General features: G+C 35.7%; 1 protein-coding gene across 11 annotated transcripts in view; it reads left to right on the top strand.

Annotated features, from left to right (window-relative positions):
* Positions 1–21,102, top strand: part of NBEA (neurobeachin) — a 454,524-nt gene that overhangs the window by 358,590 nt on the left and 74,832 nt on the right. For all 11 annotated transcript variants that reach the window (XM_063149159.1, XM_063149160.1, XM_063149163.1 and 8 more), the window contains 2 exons: positions 3,068–3,183; positions 11,791–11,903. In XM_063149159.1, coding sequence (XP_063005229.1) covers positions 3,068–3,183; positions 11,791–11,903 — 229 coding nt within the window. The remainder of the gene's footprint in view (positions 1–3,067; positions 3,184–11,790; positions 11,904–21,102) is intronic.

A 21,102-nucleotide genomic window follows, 5' to 3' on the forward strand; every position in this document is an offset into this window, starting at 1 on the left:
ATTATCAGACTACTTTTTATGATTCTAACCCCTCAGGTGTTAGAAGGGACACACACATTACTGATGTCTTTTTATTGAGGGCAACATCACAGCTCAGAAACTAGCTGTGAGCTGCCCGATGGTTTCCTAGAATACTGAGATCAAAGAATTGGTAAAAGATACGGTATCTTTGCCCCTAAAGACACTGACACCTTCCCCTGAAATGCTGTGGGCTATTAAAGCATTAGAGAAAACAATGGATTCAGTTAATAAAACCAAGAAATTAAAATTATATATTTTTCTGAAAAAAAATGTATTTTGGCTATTACAGTAATTATATTCAACATCAGCTCAGTTCTGCCATGTCAGCAGCTTGGTGATGGATCTCCATATCTCAATACAGCTGATCTGGAGGTTGAGTTTTGTGAAGGGAGAGAGGTATAAAAACTAAGATTTTGTGCCATCAAAGTATAAAACCCTTCTTAGAACTTTGATTAAAATGATTGTTGATGAGTTTTTTGCCTTTCATTGGGAAATTACTTTCCCAAGTCCTTATTTTTTTTTTCTCTGAGCAGGAGCTACAAAATACATGACATCATGCAGGTGCAAGACACTTAAATATTTCTGTATGAGATTGCATTGTATCTAACTAAATTAAAAGTGACTGTGAAAGGGGGTGTGTCATATTTCACATATGGAATATATAACATCCCTTCCTTCACCAAAATGGCCTGAATTGTTTTCTAAATAAATTTAAATGTATAAAAATTGAAAAATTGGATCATTCTGTTGTACATCAGAGTCTTCTGCAGTTCTCATTTTGAGTAGCTATTTTGTGGTTCTCTAGAAGCAAAGGAAGCACATTCATTTGTGCATCTTCATACTGGTGATGGCATATTGAAGAAAGAAATAGTTTGATCAAAGTTGGGTGGTTTTAGCAAAACAGAAAACAGTGGGTCTTCCTGTGTTAGCTGAAACAAGCAGGTGTGGAACCAATTTATTGTGCATAATTTCTTCCAGTCTCTGTTGAAAAAATGTGAGTCTTTCAAACATGGTAGATAAGGAATAAATAAGGATGTTTTTAGTATATTTTGATTTTCCGTAGAGTTCACTCAAACCAGGCATTCAAATGCAAAGTCCAGCACTTGACAGTTCATAGATTTTTGAGACTCCCTAGGAGACTGTGAATAAAGTCTGAAAGCAGCTACTAAGCTGATGCATAAATGTTGTTTTGTCATGGGAGGAACAGAAAGTCTGTGACACAAATGCTTTGTAAATTTAATTATCTCTTTAGTATTTTTAATTTGTATGTTTATTAATTTGCATGTAGCATTAGTCAGAATTTACAGGAAAATACTTGTCTTTGAGAGTTGTACTGTAAAAGTAGTTGTTATTCTACGAAATGCAATATTAGGTATGATTACATTTGGATATTTCTTTAGATGAATTGTTTCATAAGCATTATAGAAACAACTTTGAAATATTTTGCATTGTCTCCTGTGTACTACTAAAGTGCATTTGTGTTTGGTATCCTATAGTCTACTGTAAAATAAGGCTAGCCAAGCCTGCAAGACCTAACACACTGCTATTTGGGCAAATACCCTTGCATGGTCATTTTTGTATGCCCAGTTTTGGAAGCTGAAATATGGCAGACATTGACAATTTACACACTGGCAATTTAGACAAATAATTGAAATAACAGTCACATGCCAATACTCACGCATCCTTTCTCTGGAAATAGAGTTTAGTGCATCTCCAGGAGTATGTGCGTGGATCTTTAGAAGTAGGTGGTTCACATTTTTGTAAACACTGCTCAGTTTGACACCTTGTCTATTACTAAGTTTTAAGAAGATACTCAGCTTCCAGAGTCCAAAAATAACACATAGTGTGCCCAGGGTGCAACTGAAAGCTGAAGCATTGGTTGTCCCTATTTGATCTTGATAAGTTGTATATATACTACCACATACATTCTTCAAATTCATTGAATTCAGACTACCCAATTGGAATTGTCTTTTTTATTGTTGATGTTCTTAACAGGTATAAATATTTCTCTATTTTTATACATCTCTAAGGTATAAATTTCTTCTTATAAAGGTTTCTGAGGAAATTAATTTATTATATTTTTAAACATTTCCTTGTCTTTCTCCTTTTTTTAAGGCAAGAACTATTTTCTCTAGAAATGAGTTTTGAACAATGAGACTGCTTCTGCCTGTTGCAGATTTTTTTCTTTAATGCATTACTCTAGACTGACTCTAGTCTCCTATGTTTTACCAACCAGGGACAGTATATACAATGGTTAATTTAAGACTTGCTGCATGATATTTGTTTGTTGTGATGTTGTCAGATTGAATATAGAAGAGTTGAGGTTTTCTGCTTTTTTCTTGCTTGGCAAGTAGTTTCTCCTTTATCCAGCCATCTAAGTTTCAAAAAATATGTGGAAAATGAGTATCATAGATACTCCTGCTCCTCTTTCAAATTTGAATGAAATGCAATTTAGAAGTCATTATGAAGAGACAGACAGATGAACATGTGAGCAGATAACTGAGTAAAATTTGTTTCTTTCAGAAACCAGGCTATAAATAAAAATATTCAGGCTTGCTGGGATTTAGGAAAGAATCATGGGTAGTTGACCATAGAGGAGGTGCACAAATTGTGTAATAAATATAGTCAACCTGCGTGATGGAAGTGTATGTCACTTTAATCTATCACTCACTCACATTAATGAATTTATCTCAATATATCCTTTTGAAACAGGGACATGGTATTCCTCTTTTATTCCTTCTGGACAAGCCTGGCACCAGGAGGTCTGCAGTTTCTTTTAATCCCAGTCTTTTAACCAGATTCAGAATAAAATAAACCACAAAATATAATATTCTGATTTATTGCAATGCTGTAGTAGAGATAAAATAAAACATAGTTCCTAATTTTAGACATTTCTGAAAGAAGGGTAATAGTGTCTTCTTGACTTCGTTAAATAAAATAAAAAAGCCTCTGAGACAACCTGAAATTAATCACACTAAAAATGTTGCCCTACATCTTAACATTTAATGAGACTCTTAAAAAATCATTCTTTAAATGCATTTCCTAGGAGAATCTCTCTGGCCACACCCCGACAACTTTATAAATCCTCCAACATGACTCAGCGCTGGCAGAGACGGGAGATATCCAACTTTGAATACTTGATGTTCCTCAATACTATAGCAGGTAAGGCTTCTGCCTCTTTAATCCCTCGTAATATGTTTATGCTTGTCAAAGTCCTAAGCAACGTGACTCAATAGAATACATTCATCCCACTAGAATTCGGCTGCAGCTTTGTGATATATTCTGAAACACACACACATTTTATCAGAAAATGCACAACCTATCACGGAGACTTTAGATTCATGTATTGCTGTGAAGGCTGTTCCTTGCTCCCCTTCTGCCATTTCCTCTGCTGACAGCTTTGTCTGAAGTTTTATTAGAGTCAACAAACCATTGCCAGAGAGTGTCTGGAAATAATAATGGGAAAATGTAATTTCGCTACTTCATCATTCTCAGCAACAGCAACTAGACAGCAGAATAACAACAGTATTCTGCCTAGTACAGATGTCACCTGGATTGTGGTATGATTAGATTACAGCATCTTTTCTCATTTACTTCTTTGAGATGAAATACAATATCAGATTAGGTATTTAAAATGAGAAATAACTGCCATAGGCATCCATTTGTTATTGGCAAAAGAGTTTTTCTGGCAATTGCCATTAATTAAACATTCAGGAAGATATTACTCCTTTCACCTTTCCCTTTTCTATGTGTTAACTCCAGTGTTAATTTTAAATGTAAAAAGCAGCAGTTTTCTACACCATATACAGAGATTTCCAGGAGGTTGTCTACTATTATGATTCCTGCCTGTAGCACACATGCTGCTTATGAACCTGCCTGTGGAGAGCCTCATACAGACATTTCACTTCAGTGAGCTTTAATTTGAAACCCAAATTAAATTCCACCAGGCATCACTTTGTACTCCAGTGTTACAACTCTCATCTTTACTTGGTCCTGACTCTTATGCTCGAGGTTATCCTCAGGCCAGACATAAGACACATGTAAGTGTGAAACCCAAAGGTAGCACTCGTTATGCTGACCAGTCTGGGGACAGTCACTGCACTCTTCCCAGTAGGGCAGTGGCAGAATTCAGGAGCTGTCAAACTCGTTTGCTTTGAACCCTCAGGCTTTGGCCTCTGTGCTTAGCTGATAGTCACCATCCATGCATCCAGTCTTGTGGATGTTAATAAATGTGTCATCAACTTCTCCCAGTGTGATACACAAGTGTTACCACTGAACAGTTGGAAATCTGAGGGCATGTTTACCTTGTGCAGTGGAGCAAAAAGCAGAATCCCTGAAACTACTGGAGATCAGGGCTGGAAAGTCCATATGGTGAAGTCCAATCCAAGTCACCAGCCTGGTTCCCAAGCATTTTAGCTGCGGTCCCGCAGATCTCTGCTGGAGGAAGGAGCCCTGCTGAGTGTTTATTGCCTCTGGTGCAGTGCCAGAATGCCTCTATCCTGCTTCTGGACACTGGCCTGTCTCCAGCTGCTCCGTGCCTCTCACGCATCCGCTGCCCTTCTAGTGATGAGGAAATGCAGGCAGACCCTTGCCGGCTCCCTGACTGCTTCACCTGAACTTGGAGGATTTACTGGAGAACTGGGAAGTTAGCCTAGGTCCCCTCAGTCCTTGTCCAATATATTACCAACAGAACTATCCTTTGCTGGTAATTTCCTTTTTGTGTATTCATTTCTTCTGTGAGCAGTGAATTTAAGTTATTTGAATGAGAGTAGACAAGAGACAGGCCATTTTTTTTTTTTTTCAAAATTTTTAATCAGTTTAAAACTCTAAGGTCATTATTTTTTAGGTACCTCACCAAAGCATTCAGACCTGGAAGACAGCGTTATGCCTGAAGTCAATTAGAAATTGCAGTAACACACTAAAATATCTCGGTTAACAAGATTCAGCCTGAGCAGATTCCCTCAGAGTATCTCAAAGGTCTCAACAAAAATATTTTTGACCTGTTTTTTGATACTAGTACTACTGGGCAAGTTTTAAAGTCGAACACTTGGGGTGATTGCATGAGACAGGATTCTCTTAAGGCCATTTAGTGTCACTCATCTGCTTTACAACAGGATGGCTTGATATTAGCATTCCATGTTTCACCTGCTATGGCCAAGATTTGAAGTATTACTGACTATTTGTTATTTTTGGTGTGTGTCCATGAATTTCTGTCCTGTTGGAAAAAAATTGTTTGGTCACTACCCCTAGAAGTCTCTCTCTCTGACTCAAGGCATTTAATTTCTAGCAGATTTATTAGTATCAGTCTCTTACAGATAACCCTCATTTGTTCATGTAATCTCAGAATTGCATAGGTTAATTGCATAGGATGCCTTGCTCATTTCACATCATTGTCTACCATCTCATAAAATCTTTCAGCAGTATGTGATTTAAAAAAAAAATTAGAATAAAATTTATCCTTGGTAGCTGAACTTGCCAATGACACACACAAAACCTTTTCTGAAAATAACACCAGAGAATGAAAGCTGACTGAAACCCAACAGGCAATTCTATACATGACAATAAGGTCTTTATTCCAGTTTGGAACAAAATCCAAAATTTTCCAACTTTTTGACAGAAGTAAAATTCCCCTCAAGTTATTTTTTGGAAGATCAACCAGGTTTTTTAGTTTTAATGAAGTCTGCACTTCATCTAGAAAGCTCAGTTCCAAAAACTCATTAAGTACTTGGGGATATTTGCTAAGAATCTCCTCATAAAGTTCATGGCAAGGCAGAAACCCACCCACAATAGTGTGCACATGAGCTCAAAGTCTGGTCACTGGGGAGAAAGTTTTGAAGAAGAAATATATGTTAGAAAGTCTAGAAGTTCTCACATCCCCAAGCTGATCCTGGCTCCACCATTGCAAGGCCTTGTACCACCAGGGCCTGAGAACTGGGAAACTGCAGGGTTGGAAGCTGTGAGGCAGTCTGAGTGACAGCACTGATTTATTTAACAGCTTTGCCTGCATTTCTGTGAGTCTTTTTGAAAGGTGTTCCTCAAAAATATTGCCCTTACAACAAATAAGTGTTTTCTGATAAAGCACTAACAAAATTAATAACTCTACCAGAAATACAGTACTGGAAGCGAAGAACCTCTACTACTTGTTGCCCTGGTTTTGATAACTGCCCAAGTACACCTCTATTAAACAGACACAAAATCATATATGCACTGTAGACAGGACCTTCAACAGTCAGAAGAAAATACAGGATTTTCTATTTTGTAGACAAAAATAGAGTACTGAATATACTTGTGACCTCCTTTCCTAAGTAAAGATGTATTTTCTTTTCTTTCTTCTTGGAAATCCAATTTCCAATTACAGTCCTAATTATACTCTTTTGTAATGAGATTCTATAAGAAATATCTCCTTATAAGTTACAACTTCTCTGCCAGTAATTGTTAGTGTAGCAGCAATGACCTAGTTTTAGTATATAACTGTTTATTTAAGCAGCATCTTATTCTCTAATGGTATTATTGTTTTCTCTCAACAATGGATAAATATATATGGAGAAATATATCCCTCCTTTTTTTTTTTTTTATATTCATGTTGCCATTAAACTCCTACTGGCTTATTCAGCAAATCTGAGCTGTAGCTTAGTCAGAAACATGGAGGTTTGACACTTAAGAATTGTGGATTATCTGCTGGTAAGTGGGTGATAAGTAAGGTCACTTCACTGTTTTCTCATCCAAATAGAGGTCCACTAATAAAGTGGTTTAGCACATCTTTTGCCCATTCTTTGTAGCTTCCTTTTTTTCTTCCAATAGTGCTTAATTAGTCTCTAGCCCTCTACAAAAGAGTAAGAAAGCACTCATGTTTCTTTGTTATCCTCCTCTGAAGTTACACAAGAAGCAGTCGCCTTGGAAGAGTGATGTTCAGAAGTGAGGGTTCTGACACCAGCTTATTTCTCCCATTGTGACATCATGCTGCCAGGTCCTTTCCCACAAGAAGTCCTTTGCCTCTTTATTAATACTGTTAATTACACAGACTGGTTGGTGTCTGTACAACAGAACTGCTGAAATAAATACATTAATCGCTTCTTAAATCTCTCCCTGGTTTTCTGTTCTGTCTGTCCTGAGAAGCATGGCCCCTGGCTGTTCTATAGGTCCTTAATATTTGAAGTATGCTCTTGAAAAAAATCCATCGTTCTATGACATTTTCTTCAATTCTTATGTCATCCTTTTACCCCCTAGAAACATTGCTATGCTTCATGTTTAGATTAATTGTTCCTGCTGTGATCTGCGCTCACAGATCTTATATGCCTAATAACTTTCTACTTCAGCTCTCAAAGGTCTCTCTTTCTTGATCATTTCCTATCCAATCCTATGTGTGATTGCTGGCACTTGCACTGGCCTGATGTCCTGCTGCAATTTCAGTTCAAAATTTCTCCATCTTCAAAATTCTAAAGCCTTGTTTCAACCTGTTTCTCTGGCCCCCTAGTCAGCTATTTTCTCACCTCCCTCTTCTGTTTCCAAGCTCTTCACCTCTTTCTTGCCCTCTTTTCTGGCTCGAGCATATTTCATCATGTTTACAGCTCTGGGCTTTCCTCCCAAAGGTAAACACTGCACTCTGCTACTTATCAATCAGTCTCAGTGTTATACTCTCCATGGCCCTGGTTTTTGTCCTGGCTTGGTAGACATAAGCCTTCCTGGTCACCTCCCCCCTCCTCTCTCTACCTGCTTCATTCTCAGGCATCCTTTTGTTTTTGCAGTGATTATACTCATTGTCCTCTCTGTATGGGACCAGCATATATGTCAACTGAACCCTCTGGGTGATATAGGAAACAAGTAATTTTTACTATTCTCAATTAAAAGATTATTAAAAAGAGTGCTTAAAAGTAATCCCACTACAGCAAAAGGTGTCAGGAGGAGTGGGAACAAGAAGTTGTTTTTTAATATCATTGAAGTGCTCACTGTTTTAGCTAGAAGTCTAGATTTCAAATCCATTTCTCAGTATTTAACTAATTTCTGCTGTATGATTTCAAATGTGCAGTACATTAAATGTGTGCATGCATTTGTATTTATTGGAATTTTAATTCTTTTAAATCCTACATGCCACTGCTTTTAAAAGAAATGAAGAATAATTGCATCCATAATTTTTGTGAGTAATTTCTTCTAGTGGAAAGGGATTATTTTTACAGGTTTATGGAAAAAAAATGACATCCTCAATTAGGTAATAAATTCAGATGAACTTCTTCCCCCTCACCTTTTTTTTTTTTGCCTGCTTAGCATTTTCCACTTTTTTACTCTGTGATGTACAAGCCCTCACTGGTTAATTATGTATATATTTAGCTACTGCATGTGTTGGGCTTATTATTGTCATCTAATTAGATGTAACTCGAACTACTTACTTCTAGAAAAATCATTAAAAATTCTTTCCTAATGACCTAGAGATGACAAAATGTCTGTAAAGTGTGAAGAAGCAGACAAGCACAGGAACATCGCTCTTAAAGAGTGTTAATCCAGATGCTGCAATCATCTAATTAAACAATATTTTGCTGTCATTAACATTTTCACCAAGGAATTGCAGTTATAATTTCTTTGTCAGCTGTCTCTAGCTCGCTTTACCTTAGAAACTAAAGTGCCATATAAAAACATTAAATTGGATGGTTTAATTAAAAAGTTGTTTTTTTTTTTAATGAAGAAACATATCCAGTATTTCTGAGATCTCATTTACTATGCCTCATTTTTATTGTTCAAGTAGATTAGTGTCACAGGCCTTGCGATATTTAATATTCAGCCTTTAATATTAATCTCTGTAAGCCTACTTGAGGGGAAATCTGAAGGCTCTGAAAAAGTGTAGGGACTACCAATAGTCATACAGGTTTATGTTCTATATTTATTTAGCTAAAGAAAGGACCAAATAATTCTTGTTGGAAGCAGCAGACAATTGATGAGATGGCTAAGTATATTCATCTGCTGACTTTTCTCTGAGAATAATCAATTGTGAAGCCAGAACAGATCAAGACAGCATTTCTAATAAAGTGAAGCCACTAATATTTATGCATGTTTAGAATTAGGAATTTGTAATCCCATTATAGGCCTAGATCACTGTCCTCTGCTCAGATAAGTACAGATGTGTGGTCTTACCTTGTAGGCTTGGTCTCCTTTCACAATTTAAATTAGGTTCATCTTCTCGAGTCAGTTTTATTTGTTGATATTAAGGAGGAAATTGATGAGTTGAAAAAAATAAATAACTTTTTTATTAAACAATTTAAGGGCTATTCTTAGTAGTTATTATCTTTATAAATAAAACATGTTTTCTAAAAATTGAAGAAGGAGAGAATATTTTAGGTTTTTTCACAAGTCTTATATTTACCAAATACATAATCTTGAAAGCTTCATTATTTGCAATTTATCCTACCTAAGCTGAGAGAGAAGCTGCAATAATTTCTCACTGTGAGCTAAAAAAGAGGAGTTACTGCAGTGTTCTGACATGGAGCTAATGTCACATGATAATTTCTTCATGTGTCTATACTATAAGTAACCTCTCAGCAAAAGAGCCAGCAAGGCTCAGGATTGCTTTTTCCTTTTCCTTTTTCCTATGATTTTCCCACATGGAATGGGAACTAACAGTCAAAATCTTGTTGACTGAATATTGACATTGAATTGATATGAAATTAATGAAATAAGCATCAAAATTAAATGAAATCACCATATGAAAAATCTCAATTTCAAAATAAAACATAATTTTGTATGGACCCTACATTTCCTTTCAAAATTTTGCAAAAGGATGTTCTCACTTTTTAAATATTTCTCTAAAATGGTTACAGTTGAAGATTTTTATTACTGTGAGCTCTTTTCCATACAAATTTTGATTCTGCAGAGTCTTCATTTTTACTTATGCTTTGTAATAGACTACAGTCCTCTCAGTCATTCTCTTCCTGGATCTCAAAGTTCTTTTAGTCTGCTCTCTGCATAAGCACAAATGTCTTTCTATTGTGAAAGCTTTTGCACGCTCTTCCACTAACTTAAAGATTTTGATGGTGAGAAAAACTTTTATTGTATGAAGCGATAGTTTTATAGAAGCCTTATTTTAAAGCACCCTAAATTTAATAATCTCAAGAATATTTACATGGCACATGCAATTAAACCCTTGCCAAAGAAAAAAATAATATTCTTATTTAAAGGATGTAGAAAATTAAGCAGATTTGTCTTCCTAGAAAGCATATAAAGCCCCCTCTCAAAAGTCTACAAGAATAAATATTCTAGCAGAGCATACCTTTCCTTTTCCTCCCTTACAAGGATAAATTCTGGTATACTTCTTCATATAGTTGTTTGACACATTCTTGTTCTTTCCAAGAGTTGTTTTGCATTCATTCATTCATTGTTCATATTAAAGAAGAAGTGATTTTGTTTCTATCCATCTTTATTTGTGTATGTAGTGCACAGTACTGGAATTTCTTGCTTGACAAAGTGATATTTGCACCTTAATTTTTGTTTTTTGCATTCTTGTGAACATCTATGTTTTCAGAGTGTAAAAATGAGGACACAAATTATTAAGAATATGCTCTTCTCCTATATTCAGTGAAACTCTGTACGAAATAAAAACATGCTTTTTGTTCATCAGCTTCTGTTGAAAAAATAAGGTGTTTGTAGAGCAGTGAAAGTTTCATTAAAGCAGAACTGATTTTTTGTGGAGAATTGCAACTGCTACTCAGAACAAGGAAGCCTGTGTTTTCCTGTGCCGGGTGTTGTACCCCAGGAATCTGTCCAGAATCTGGAAGGAAGCAGTTAGTGAGACAGGGCTGTAAATCTGCTGCAGGACTGGGAATTGTTAACCTGGATTATTTCAGTCTGCTAATTATATTATATAAATACACACACACATATATTTATGACCTGATTTTGGTTTTTAAGACTTATGTTGCATATTGTGTGGTTCTCACTATAGCAATAGGATGGACAGTTCTGTACTAAGAAATTTCATTTGCCTTATCATTGAATTGTTAAATTCTGCTAAATACTAGAGAATACAAAAAAATAACAGCCTTTCCTAAGCATGTTTTTCTTTGTGATGAATACATAATTTTTAGTGCAGTTGCATTTCTTTTGAAATGGTATCTGTACATGGTTTTTTGCACATTTGAGCTGCTGGGATGAGAGCAGTGTTTCTTTCATGATTGAAAACAGTGGCCTGGGGTAGTCAGCTCTGTCTTTTACATGAGATAACTGTTTTTTAATTTTAAAAGTGATTAAAAAATAGTGTTACAGCAAACATGAGTTTCGTCACTTTGATTCCACAGTTGCCATGGAATCTCACCATTTCTTCAGCGAAGAACCATAGGGAATGATAGATTAGCATGGACTATATAGGATAGACCTAGATTTGCAAACCTCAGATTTTCCCCCTTGCTGTTTGGAGTCTCATTTTATCTTTGCCAGCTATGATACTTCATGAAGTTTCTAGGAAACAATAGTCAAGTTCTTTTGAATTTCTACATTCATGCTATAAAAATATTTTAATGGAAATAAAAAAGAAATTTTTATTGGCATATGGTGCATTTAGTTGATCTTAAAAGATACTGTGCTTTTTATATTATTTCAGTTTGTGTTGACTTCTGGTTCAAGATAAGTGCACCTAAATGGTTCCTTTTGTCTGGAAGATTTGGACCTGGTTCTGTCAAAGTGGTGGGAACTGGGAACATGTGATGCAAGAAATGTAACCACTACATTTTTTTCTAGCTGGACAAGTGGACTCTATTTCCTAATTCTTAAAACTTTCTTTTTCAATAGGACGAACATACAATGATCTGAACCAATACCCTGTATTTCCATGGGTTTTAACAAACTATGAATCTGAAGAGTTAGATCTGACCCTTCCAGGAAACTTCAGAGATCTATCAAAGGTATGTTTCATTCTTGTTAAAGAACAGTAAGCCAGTCCTTTTAGAAAGACATTTTGTTTTATATTTATAGTCTGGTTAAGTAAGGTCTTTATTGTAAACTCATAAAAGTCTGAAATAGACATTTCTATTTTAGAACTATTTTATACTGAGCCTCTATATTATGCTGCTTCCATGTCCCTCACTTATCTGGTTCCAAATCTGCAACTCCTCTGTACCTTCTGACTTATGGAACATGAGTGCATCAGACCACTTGATCTCACTAATTATGCCTCTTAGTTTATAAAAACTGATCATGTGGAAGTAAAAAGTTTGGACTATATTTCACTTTATTTTGCAGTGTCTAGAATAGTAATATAGTATCAGCATCTTATTTTTATTTAATAGTTAGTAAAGGGGTATTTTGTATTTTAGATCCTGGAGTATCTGATCCTTATTGTTATTTGCTGGGGTTTTTTCTGTCCAAGCTGATTTGGGCACTTAATGTTTTACAATAAAAAAATTCCTAGAGTTTTGTTTCTCTAATGGCACCACATTGTGATCAATACCCAGCTCTGGTACTCTGGTTGTGTTAACAGATTGCAGAGAAAGTCTGTCCTGGCCAAGCATAGCAGAAACATATGGAGAGGCTCTACTTTTGGCCAGCTAAAATACAATAAAAAAAGAGTCTCAAAACCGAGCGGTGGAAAGTATCATTCCTGTTTACTATAAATTAAGAAAGTGTATGCACTCTCTTGCCAGTGAAGGTGCCAAGATAGTGCATAGTCCTGCAGCATCCCCAGTGTGAGGTTTCTGGTGTCTGGTGTGTCAGCTTTCTTGCATCCTTACCACAGCTCCTCAGCCAAGAGGGGAAGTTGCTTGTACACGTTGAGTGAGGCTCAAGACCGCAGGAAGCTGTCACTCATTGCCTTTAGGAGTGAGGCTGGAGAGGAGAAAATGACCCCCAAGGCCTGTTCTGCAGTCCTGTGCTGCAGACCCTGCATTCCATTCTGCTGCTGGGCAGACATGAGTGTTTCTGGGGTTTATGCTTTAAGTCTGGATTTCTTTCCTCCTCTCCCTGCAAGCACACATCCTGGGGAGCAATGGAGACATCCTGCCCTGGATATTTGACAGTTTCATCTCTGCTGGAAAGAGCATGCTTGCAGTACCTCCAGATGTGTTGTAACCATTCCTGGAAGCCTGCTTTTGTAAGACGTCCAAAATAATTTGAGTAGAACTTGAACTCATAATAGTGGATCGAGACACCTAAGCTTACACTCCTTTTATTTTCTTAGACAAATAAAAAAATAAATAAGCAAATAAACCCAGAATTTACAGTACATTCACAGTATGCCTCAAAAGGAAATAAATTGCTTGATACTTCCGTTAGGCTATGTAAAACTTCTGACCTTTCACAGTATTATAGGTATGTTTCACAAATGTGTTTTTCAGTTCTGTAACACCATTGAAATCTGTGCCAAGAACAATAAAAGATCCACAGACATGACTTAAAAAAAGACCTGTGATCATTTTACCCTGGCTTGTTCACTAGCATGTATAAAAGTAGTGCTGGTTTAGAGTTGTTCAGAAAGATAAACCTTTCATTAAGGTGCTTACACTTTTCAAAAACTCTCAAACTCACCTTCTGGATGTATTAATAGCGCTGGATGTGGTGAAGTGCAACAAGATTAGACAGTGCCTCATGAGTCCTTCTCTAGGTATTTAGTTTGGTTCAATCCAAATTTTTATAGCAATCTACTAAAATATGTAATGGCTAGAGGAAGTAGTGTGATAGCTGAATAATGTGTTTTCCTCATGAGTTAGCAAAGACTCATTATGGAATTAGTGCATGTATGGCTGTTATTACTACTCTCCTCAAAAGGAAATGTAAAATCAAGTCCATGACTATTTATTTTTCATCAAGAATCCATGCAATGTGCACATTTTCTTGCCAATTTGAAAACTCACCAAAAGCTATCAGTGGTTTCCTCTGTAACAGCTAAGGTTTTGACCACTGAAAAGCCTACACAGAACTAGTCAATGAAAATGACCTTTCCTTTCTGGCAATGTCTGGGCCCCATTTATCCCATGGATGTATGAGAAAACACATGTGAAATCTGTAAAGTGTTGTGGAATACTTGAGGATAAAAGGGTTGTAATTGTCAATTTTTTGCAGTGTTCATTATGAAAATATCTGATAGATTTCATTTCACCATGGGAAAAGTAGGTTAATGTTTTATTCTAAAATGCAGTGCCCTTTAGTACAGAATGCTTGATTTGAGTTGTTCAGCATTACTTGCGTCCTGTTTCAATTTTTGTGTTATCTGTAAAAATCTTAAAATTTCTAATGTCTCTGAGGTATTACCTTCTCAATTCTGTTTTAGTTTTTGATATTGTTCTGTATCTGTGAGTCCCTCCTTTTTTTTTTCTCTTGGAGGTGAATCCTGAGTAGCCTGGTGCTTAAAAGCAGGAGTTAGTAATTTATTGTAAATATTGAAAGTGATTGTGCTAGCAAGCCTCAGCCAGACCTCTGGGGCAGGTCCACTCAGTATCCTTTCCTTGAGGAGCAACTCCCTTCTGTCAGATTTTACCCTGCAAGGGAGACATTTCCCTGCAGATTTGATGGCAGATCAGAACCTCCAGCTAAACTGTTGATAGATAAAATCTCCTTTGTCAGTTCCTAACCTTCTGTCTCCCTGAATATTTAGCCCTTCTTAGTTTCATAAAGCCTCTGTCCTTGCTATTTAGCAATTAATAGTCCTCAAAAAATCTATTGCAATTATTTAGAATTTTAACAATATTGCATATATGGTAAAAGCCCAGTAAAGCAATGACATTTAAAGAGAAGTCACCTACTATTCTTTGTTTTCTTGGCTTAAAATAGTTTCTGTAATTAAATGTAGGTGCTAAATCTAGCTTTTAAAAAATATTTTGTGTATTCTTGCTCAAGGTTCATGCAATACTCCAGTGTCAGTTCTGATAATTAACTACACAATTTTTCAATTTTTTAATGTTTGGCTTCCAGGCTTTCTGTATAAAATATAATACACCACCTTTATGATATCACAACTCCTAGGTGAACATACATATCAAATGCAATTCATATGATTTTTGGAGATGAAATTAGGGGTATTTGTCTTGCTTAGGATGTCAGTAATGGAGTAAAACATGGGCTTTTGCATTTAGTCCAAACTTAAATACTTACATTTGTGCAAAGCCATCTTGAACGTGTAGCTTGTCCTTTCCTTCCATTCCATTTCATTCTGGTTTTATGTGGCACTCCTTATTGTGATATTTTTACATCCAGATGTTACTTGTTCTCTCAGAACAATTATGTTTAAATATTAGTCTGAAAATTCCTCTGTCCTATTTCTTTTATGTGTTTGGAAATTCTGTTCTAAAAGCTTTTTGGTTTTTTTCTTTTTACATACAGTTATAGATTTAAAACCAGTGTTCATGGGCATGGAATGTGCCAGAGCAGTGGGATATACTGGACCTCTCATTTGATTAGACAGTGTAGGTTCAAGTTTTATTCATTACACATGCAAGGTTAAAGGTTATATTTATTGTTTGACAGGATCAAAAGCTAATGAAAGAGGCTGTCATAGATACATAATCCTTTCTGTATCAAACCATCAGGTGATCTGCTTATTTTCTTCTTTTTTGAGATTTCCTTTAGAAGAATACTTAGGATATTAAACATTAGTCCAGGAAACATGTACACAGCTCTTACTATAAAGTGATTTTTTGTGAGATTCAAGTCACTTAAAATGTGGTATGGTTTGTTTGTATAAAATTGTATGACTTTTACTCCTAAATTATAGTGAATGCATGGTTTTAACATGCTGCATTGTCCCTGCTCATTAAAGTGTAAACGGGAATTTCTCCTCATTTACTTCCAGTCATACATCCTGTTAAATAAAATGATTTCTTCAGCAGGCAAAGTAATACTAATATTGACATGTGTATGAAACATCACACACCCATTCATTGAGTGGAAAAAATTATGTTTTGTTAATATAGAAGGTGTTTGACTGATGGGTGGTGATAAGCATAACCACTTTTCCTTATTACTGTGCCATTTCAAGAAAAGGAAGTGATAAAGCCCCAAGGCTTCTAAATGTAATAATGCAAATGAACACATCCAAGTGTGAATATTTCAAGGCAACCACACTTAATAGTACCAAAAATGTATATGCTGTGGAATGGAGTTTATGGGCTTATTAAAATCTCTTAGTTGGAAAAATGAAATAATTTTCTGTAAAATTATACTTCTCTCTTTATCATATGTGACTCTTCCATCAACAGAAAAACTACACACAATTAAAGCCACACAATTAAACATGTGTTTTTCTTAAATAAACAGTTCATTTACTGAGTGAAACTGTGGCACTATGAATCTGTGAATGCTCTTATATTTGATATTGTTGATATCTGCTTTTCATATTAGGATGCTGAAGAAAAATCTGTTTACTAATTTGGATGGAATTGCAATTTATTTTTAAGTTTAAACTATCATCCTAAGACATCCTATTTATAGGTTGTTGTTCAGTGGGTGTTTTTTAATAAACAGCAAGCAGTCAGGAAAAACTCAGTCAGTTTTCAGCTGGAGCCAAATAAAGCCAGGTTCAATATACCTTCATACTAGGCTACAATTTTGTGCAGCACCTCACCAAAAAAAACCAAAAAACAAAACAAACAACAACAACAAAAAAAAAAACTAACAAAAAAAGGAAAAACAAAGCAAAACAAAACAAAAAAGCCCCAAAACCCAACCCAAAACTAACAAAAAACCCCAACAGATAAGGTAGCTGCTGCACAAATCAGAGTCAAGTTAAGCAGAATATTTCAGTGGCTAGATAAATGGGATGCTACATTCAGTTCTGCTTTCATGAGAGAATTTAGTTCTATTTGGCAAACAAATAGATATTACATGAACTAGCATAACACATCCAGTGGATGTAAACACTAGATAAAAGGTGTATTGACAATATATGTTGATTTGTTCAAAGGCCAGATATCTAAAGAGATTAGCCAGGTAAAAAAAGAAAGATGTAGTAGTGTGTTTTAATGTTACAGTAAATACTTGCCTTATTTTTAAATGTAAGAAAGAAACATAAAATAAACAAGCAGTAAGTTTTAGTACATCAACAGTGAAGTGGCTGAATAGGCATTGTCATAGAGTGACCTGTTCTGTTTGTTTGGAGTAAAGAATATCTTATGAAATCATTATGTGGGAAGTTAATTCTACTTAATAAGTGTCCTTACAGGGAGAATTTTGCAATAAAAAGAAAATGATGTGTTTGGAAAAAGCATTTTATAAAACATTATGAAAAGAACTTTTAAAATCCTGTTTAGAACAATTTATTTTATTCAAATTCAACTTCTGTCTTTGTCTTATGGTTAAGATATGGACTGAGAGAGTATATAGATTGAGCTTTGCCTTTGTATTGTTTGGGCAAGTCATTTTAATCCGTGCACATACCAACAGAATCTCAGTCAAATGGAAATAATATTATTTTCTTGCATTATGTAAAGTTACAGGGATTGATCCATAAATAAAATTTAACTGCATTTTATAGCCATGATATTAGATTAAAACTGAAGTATTTGACTTTCTGAGCTGTGAATGGTATAGTAAAGCTATGAAAAGTGACCAAAATTCCATATATCCTACACATTTCACAAGAAACGTGAGACTACTATGACTGTAGAACTTGTTATCTAATAGGACCTGTGCCCCATCAGAGTAAAATTGGGTTAGCTGCTAGTTTATACAACTGAGATTTAAGGTGTTTACAGAAAAATCTTTGTCTTTACTGAAGGATGAACTCATACCATTACCCTGGTTAACAGCATTTCCCCACATGGAAGTTAAAATAACACTAAAGAAGCCAGGGGCAGACTTTGCAGAATTTACTACCCGCTATTTTATTTATGGAGGGTTTTTTTGCTTTCAGAAAGTGCCTGGTCTTTTGGTATACAGAAGAAAGAAAAAGAAAGAAAGAGAGATTTGGGCACTTTCCATTAGCATTTTCAATGTGCACGGTTTCCTGAATCTGGAGAGATGTCCTTTACATTAATGTGCAGAGAGGTGGTTCACATCAGTGTCTCCACGACTGCACAGAGAAGGGAGATCAGGTGTTTCTTGTATTTCTTCACCACAGGCCAGAGATAACTTATGTAAGGCTGAAGTAGGAGCTGCAGAGTTGTGTAAGCAAGGGCAGCTCCCAGCTCTCCTCCCCAGGCAGTGCTGCATTGAGACACTTGTGCCACTTCTGGGATCCCAGTTGTCATCTCCGCATAAACAGGGCTGCGTTTGCACCCTACCCCCTCTAGAGCAGCTCAGGGACTTCCAGCTCACCTTCCTACTGCAAACTAGAGACAAACCTAAGCAGTCTCCTCATGGACACTATAAAGGCTTGTGGAATGACAGAAATTAACGCATGTCTTCCAAATCCCAGGCTGTCAGAGAGATCACTAGTTCGTCCAATCCAGGATCTGTCCTGAGAAGTTGAGGTGAGACTTAATAGCTGAGACAAGCTCTTCCTTACTTCCTCCCTCCCTCCCTTCCTCTCTCTCAGGAAAGGACCCCAAAAATTATTCTTCCCAGAGGTTTTCCCATGAAAATCGCAGTGTCATGCAAGAACAGAAATGACTCTCATTGGTATTTCACTTAAAGACTCCATTTTATTCAGATGATGTTTTGTGCATTTCGGGATTTTTCTAAAGCAATTGAAAGGGGGGAAAAAGGTAATGACTCTGAAAAGAATATTGTATGATGGTAATCCAGAATACAGATTTTCAGGTTTATCATTTAGTGCAATTAATCATATATGTTCTGAAGGTAGATTATTTTAGGTACTTGTACAGGCATTTTAATATGAAAATGGGAATGCCTGATCTTACATCATTTTACCTTTTATCTTTTAAATTGAAGTAACACCTCTCATTGAACAACCTAGAAAACATGATGATATGTTTGCATTAGTATTTTATGACTTTAAAAATTATCGTCAAATTGTTGAGAGAAATAACCTTTTTATTAAATACAACAATATTATATTTAAAATGTTATTTAAAGGTACTGATTAAACCACCATTAAAATTTTGCTAGGCTATAAAATAAAATACCTCATAATTATTTTGAGCATCAGTTATACCTCACAGGCCTTGTTACTTAAGTCAATTTACAGTGAATAATGAAAACACATCACTTATTTGATGGAAGACTTCTAATCAGCATCAACTGTGTTTGGAAAGGCCAGGAGTTTTCTATACTTTCAATCTTGTGTTAATCATCATATTTATTCTCCACTGTGCCTTCAAACCTATATGTACAATAATATGGTGACAGATGATGTCTCTGTCTTCCATAGCCTCAGAATTCACTGCAGCGTAGGATAAGATGCACCTTTGTAGTGGAGGGAAGAGATATTCTCAGGGTGTTTCTCCATTACCAAATACAATCTCACCAATTTGTCTGCTATTTTGTGTTCCCTTCTCAGAGGGGGTGGACATTTCATTTCAACAGACTACAGTGTGAATTACTGCTTTAGCTCTTGAAATGTGCAGTTGGGACTGGAATTTTTTTCTGCCAGAGAAGTGGATGCACAGTACCTTAATGAGGGTGGTGTCAGCAGGTTCCATCCAGTCCCCAAAGCAACCCAAAGCCTGATATAATTTAGCAAAGTGCACATATATCTGCACAGTTTGTCAGTCTAATGGGAAAGGAATGTCTCTTTCAAGAAGCTGTTGAACAACCATTTTTATGTAATGATAACTTAAAGGCTATAATACTGCCAGTGTGTTTCCTGACACTGGCAGGATGTCTAACAAAACCAAGTATAACAAAAATGCAAATATTTATTTTTTGCAATTGCCAGTATTTGAGAAACAAGCCTGGAAAGTGTTAGGGAATGGCTCATACTTCTCTTTCAAGAATGTTTTGTGAGGTCTTTCAGTGCAGTCTGCACCAGATAACACCAATCCTTTGGGACTACTCAATCATTTTACACATATGAGAAAACTATAAACATCTCCATGACACAGCAAAGTATTAAGCATCCAGAGTGCTTAATGTGAAAAATACTGAAATCATAATGTTTTAAAATGTAAAGGTTCACCAAAGACTGCTATTTCAAAACAAGCTCTAAAATCAGAAAATATCATGTTCTATGTCAGCCTTATAAGCAGCCATCTCAAAAAAATAGCAGTGCTGAAAGAATAAAATACTTGCAGCTTAAATTTTTTAGTTACATATCTAGTGTAGTGAAACATAGAGATTTGACCTTGTACTGATATTTCCTTTCCAAATTACTTTGGGTTTTAATTCAGTAGAAAAATTGTGCAGTGCAATAAAATGTGAAAATACTGTTAGCATTTGGTCAAGCCCCCTGCCTATATATATATATTTTTAATAGCGTTAATAATATCAATTCTAATTAAACTTTGATTAATGCAAATCAAGTAATAATTTCAAACTACAATAAGTTTAAACAATTATTTGGTGTGGAGATGTGCTCTCCTCTAAGTATTAAACTGAGTCTTTGTTTAATTTTACTGTAAAAGCTAAAACCCGTATTTTCTTTATTCAAGTAACTTTTGCCTCATATAGTAACAAATACTTTTTGCAAAAGTTTCTGAGATATAGTGGGTTGAAAAATCATAAAAAGCTTGTATTCCTCAAGTAGCCACATCAAAACCAATAGTTCCTACTGCTGCCTTACATCTTTTTTGTTTTCCACCTAATTTGTATAGATTGTCCTTTAAATTCGCTCAGAATGGACTTTGAATTTGTGAATAATTTCCACATTCTATTGTTTTCAAGTACAAAGCTTGTTTGCTTTGTTCAGTAAAACGTGGCTTTGTTCAGTCAGAAAGTACACCCAGTCCTGAGGACTATGCATGGTTTTTAAGTATTTCTGCTTAGGATCACCAGACACCATCAGCAGTTCCGCGTGAAATCTTTTCATCATGAACCGCGCATTACAAAGTATCCTGTGCGAGCAAAAGTCAGTTTTCATTAGCTGTGTGATTATGGTGAATGACAGCAACAGAAATATTAGTTTGGCCTCAGTGCATTTTAAATGCAGTTTTAGAAGTCTATTTCCAGAAGAATGTTACTGAACTAATTGGGAAACAACTTATGCTTCAAGAAGGTCTTGAAAGTTTGCAGATGTACTTATGCACTTATATTTGTCAGTTAAAATAAGGAAATTCA

The sequence above is a fragment of the Melospiza melodia genome, chromosome 2 (genome assembly GCF_035770615.1).
Source record: "Melospiza melodia melodia isolate bMelMel2 chromosome 2, bMelMel2.pri, whole genome shotgun sequence".
Classification (NCBI taxonomy): Eukaryota; Metazoa; Chordata; class Aves; order Passeriformes; family Passerellidae; genus Melospiza; species Melospiza melodia.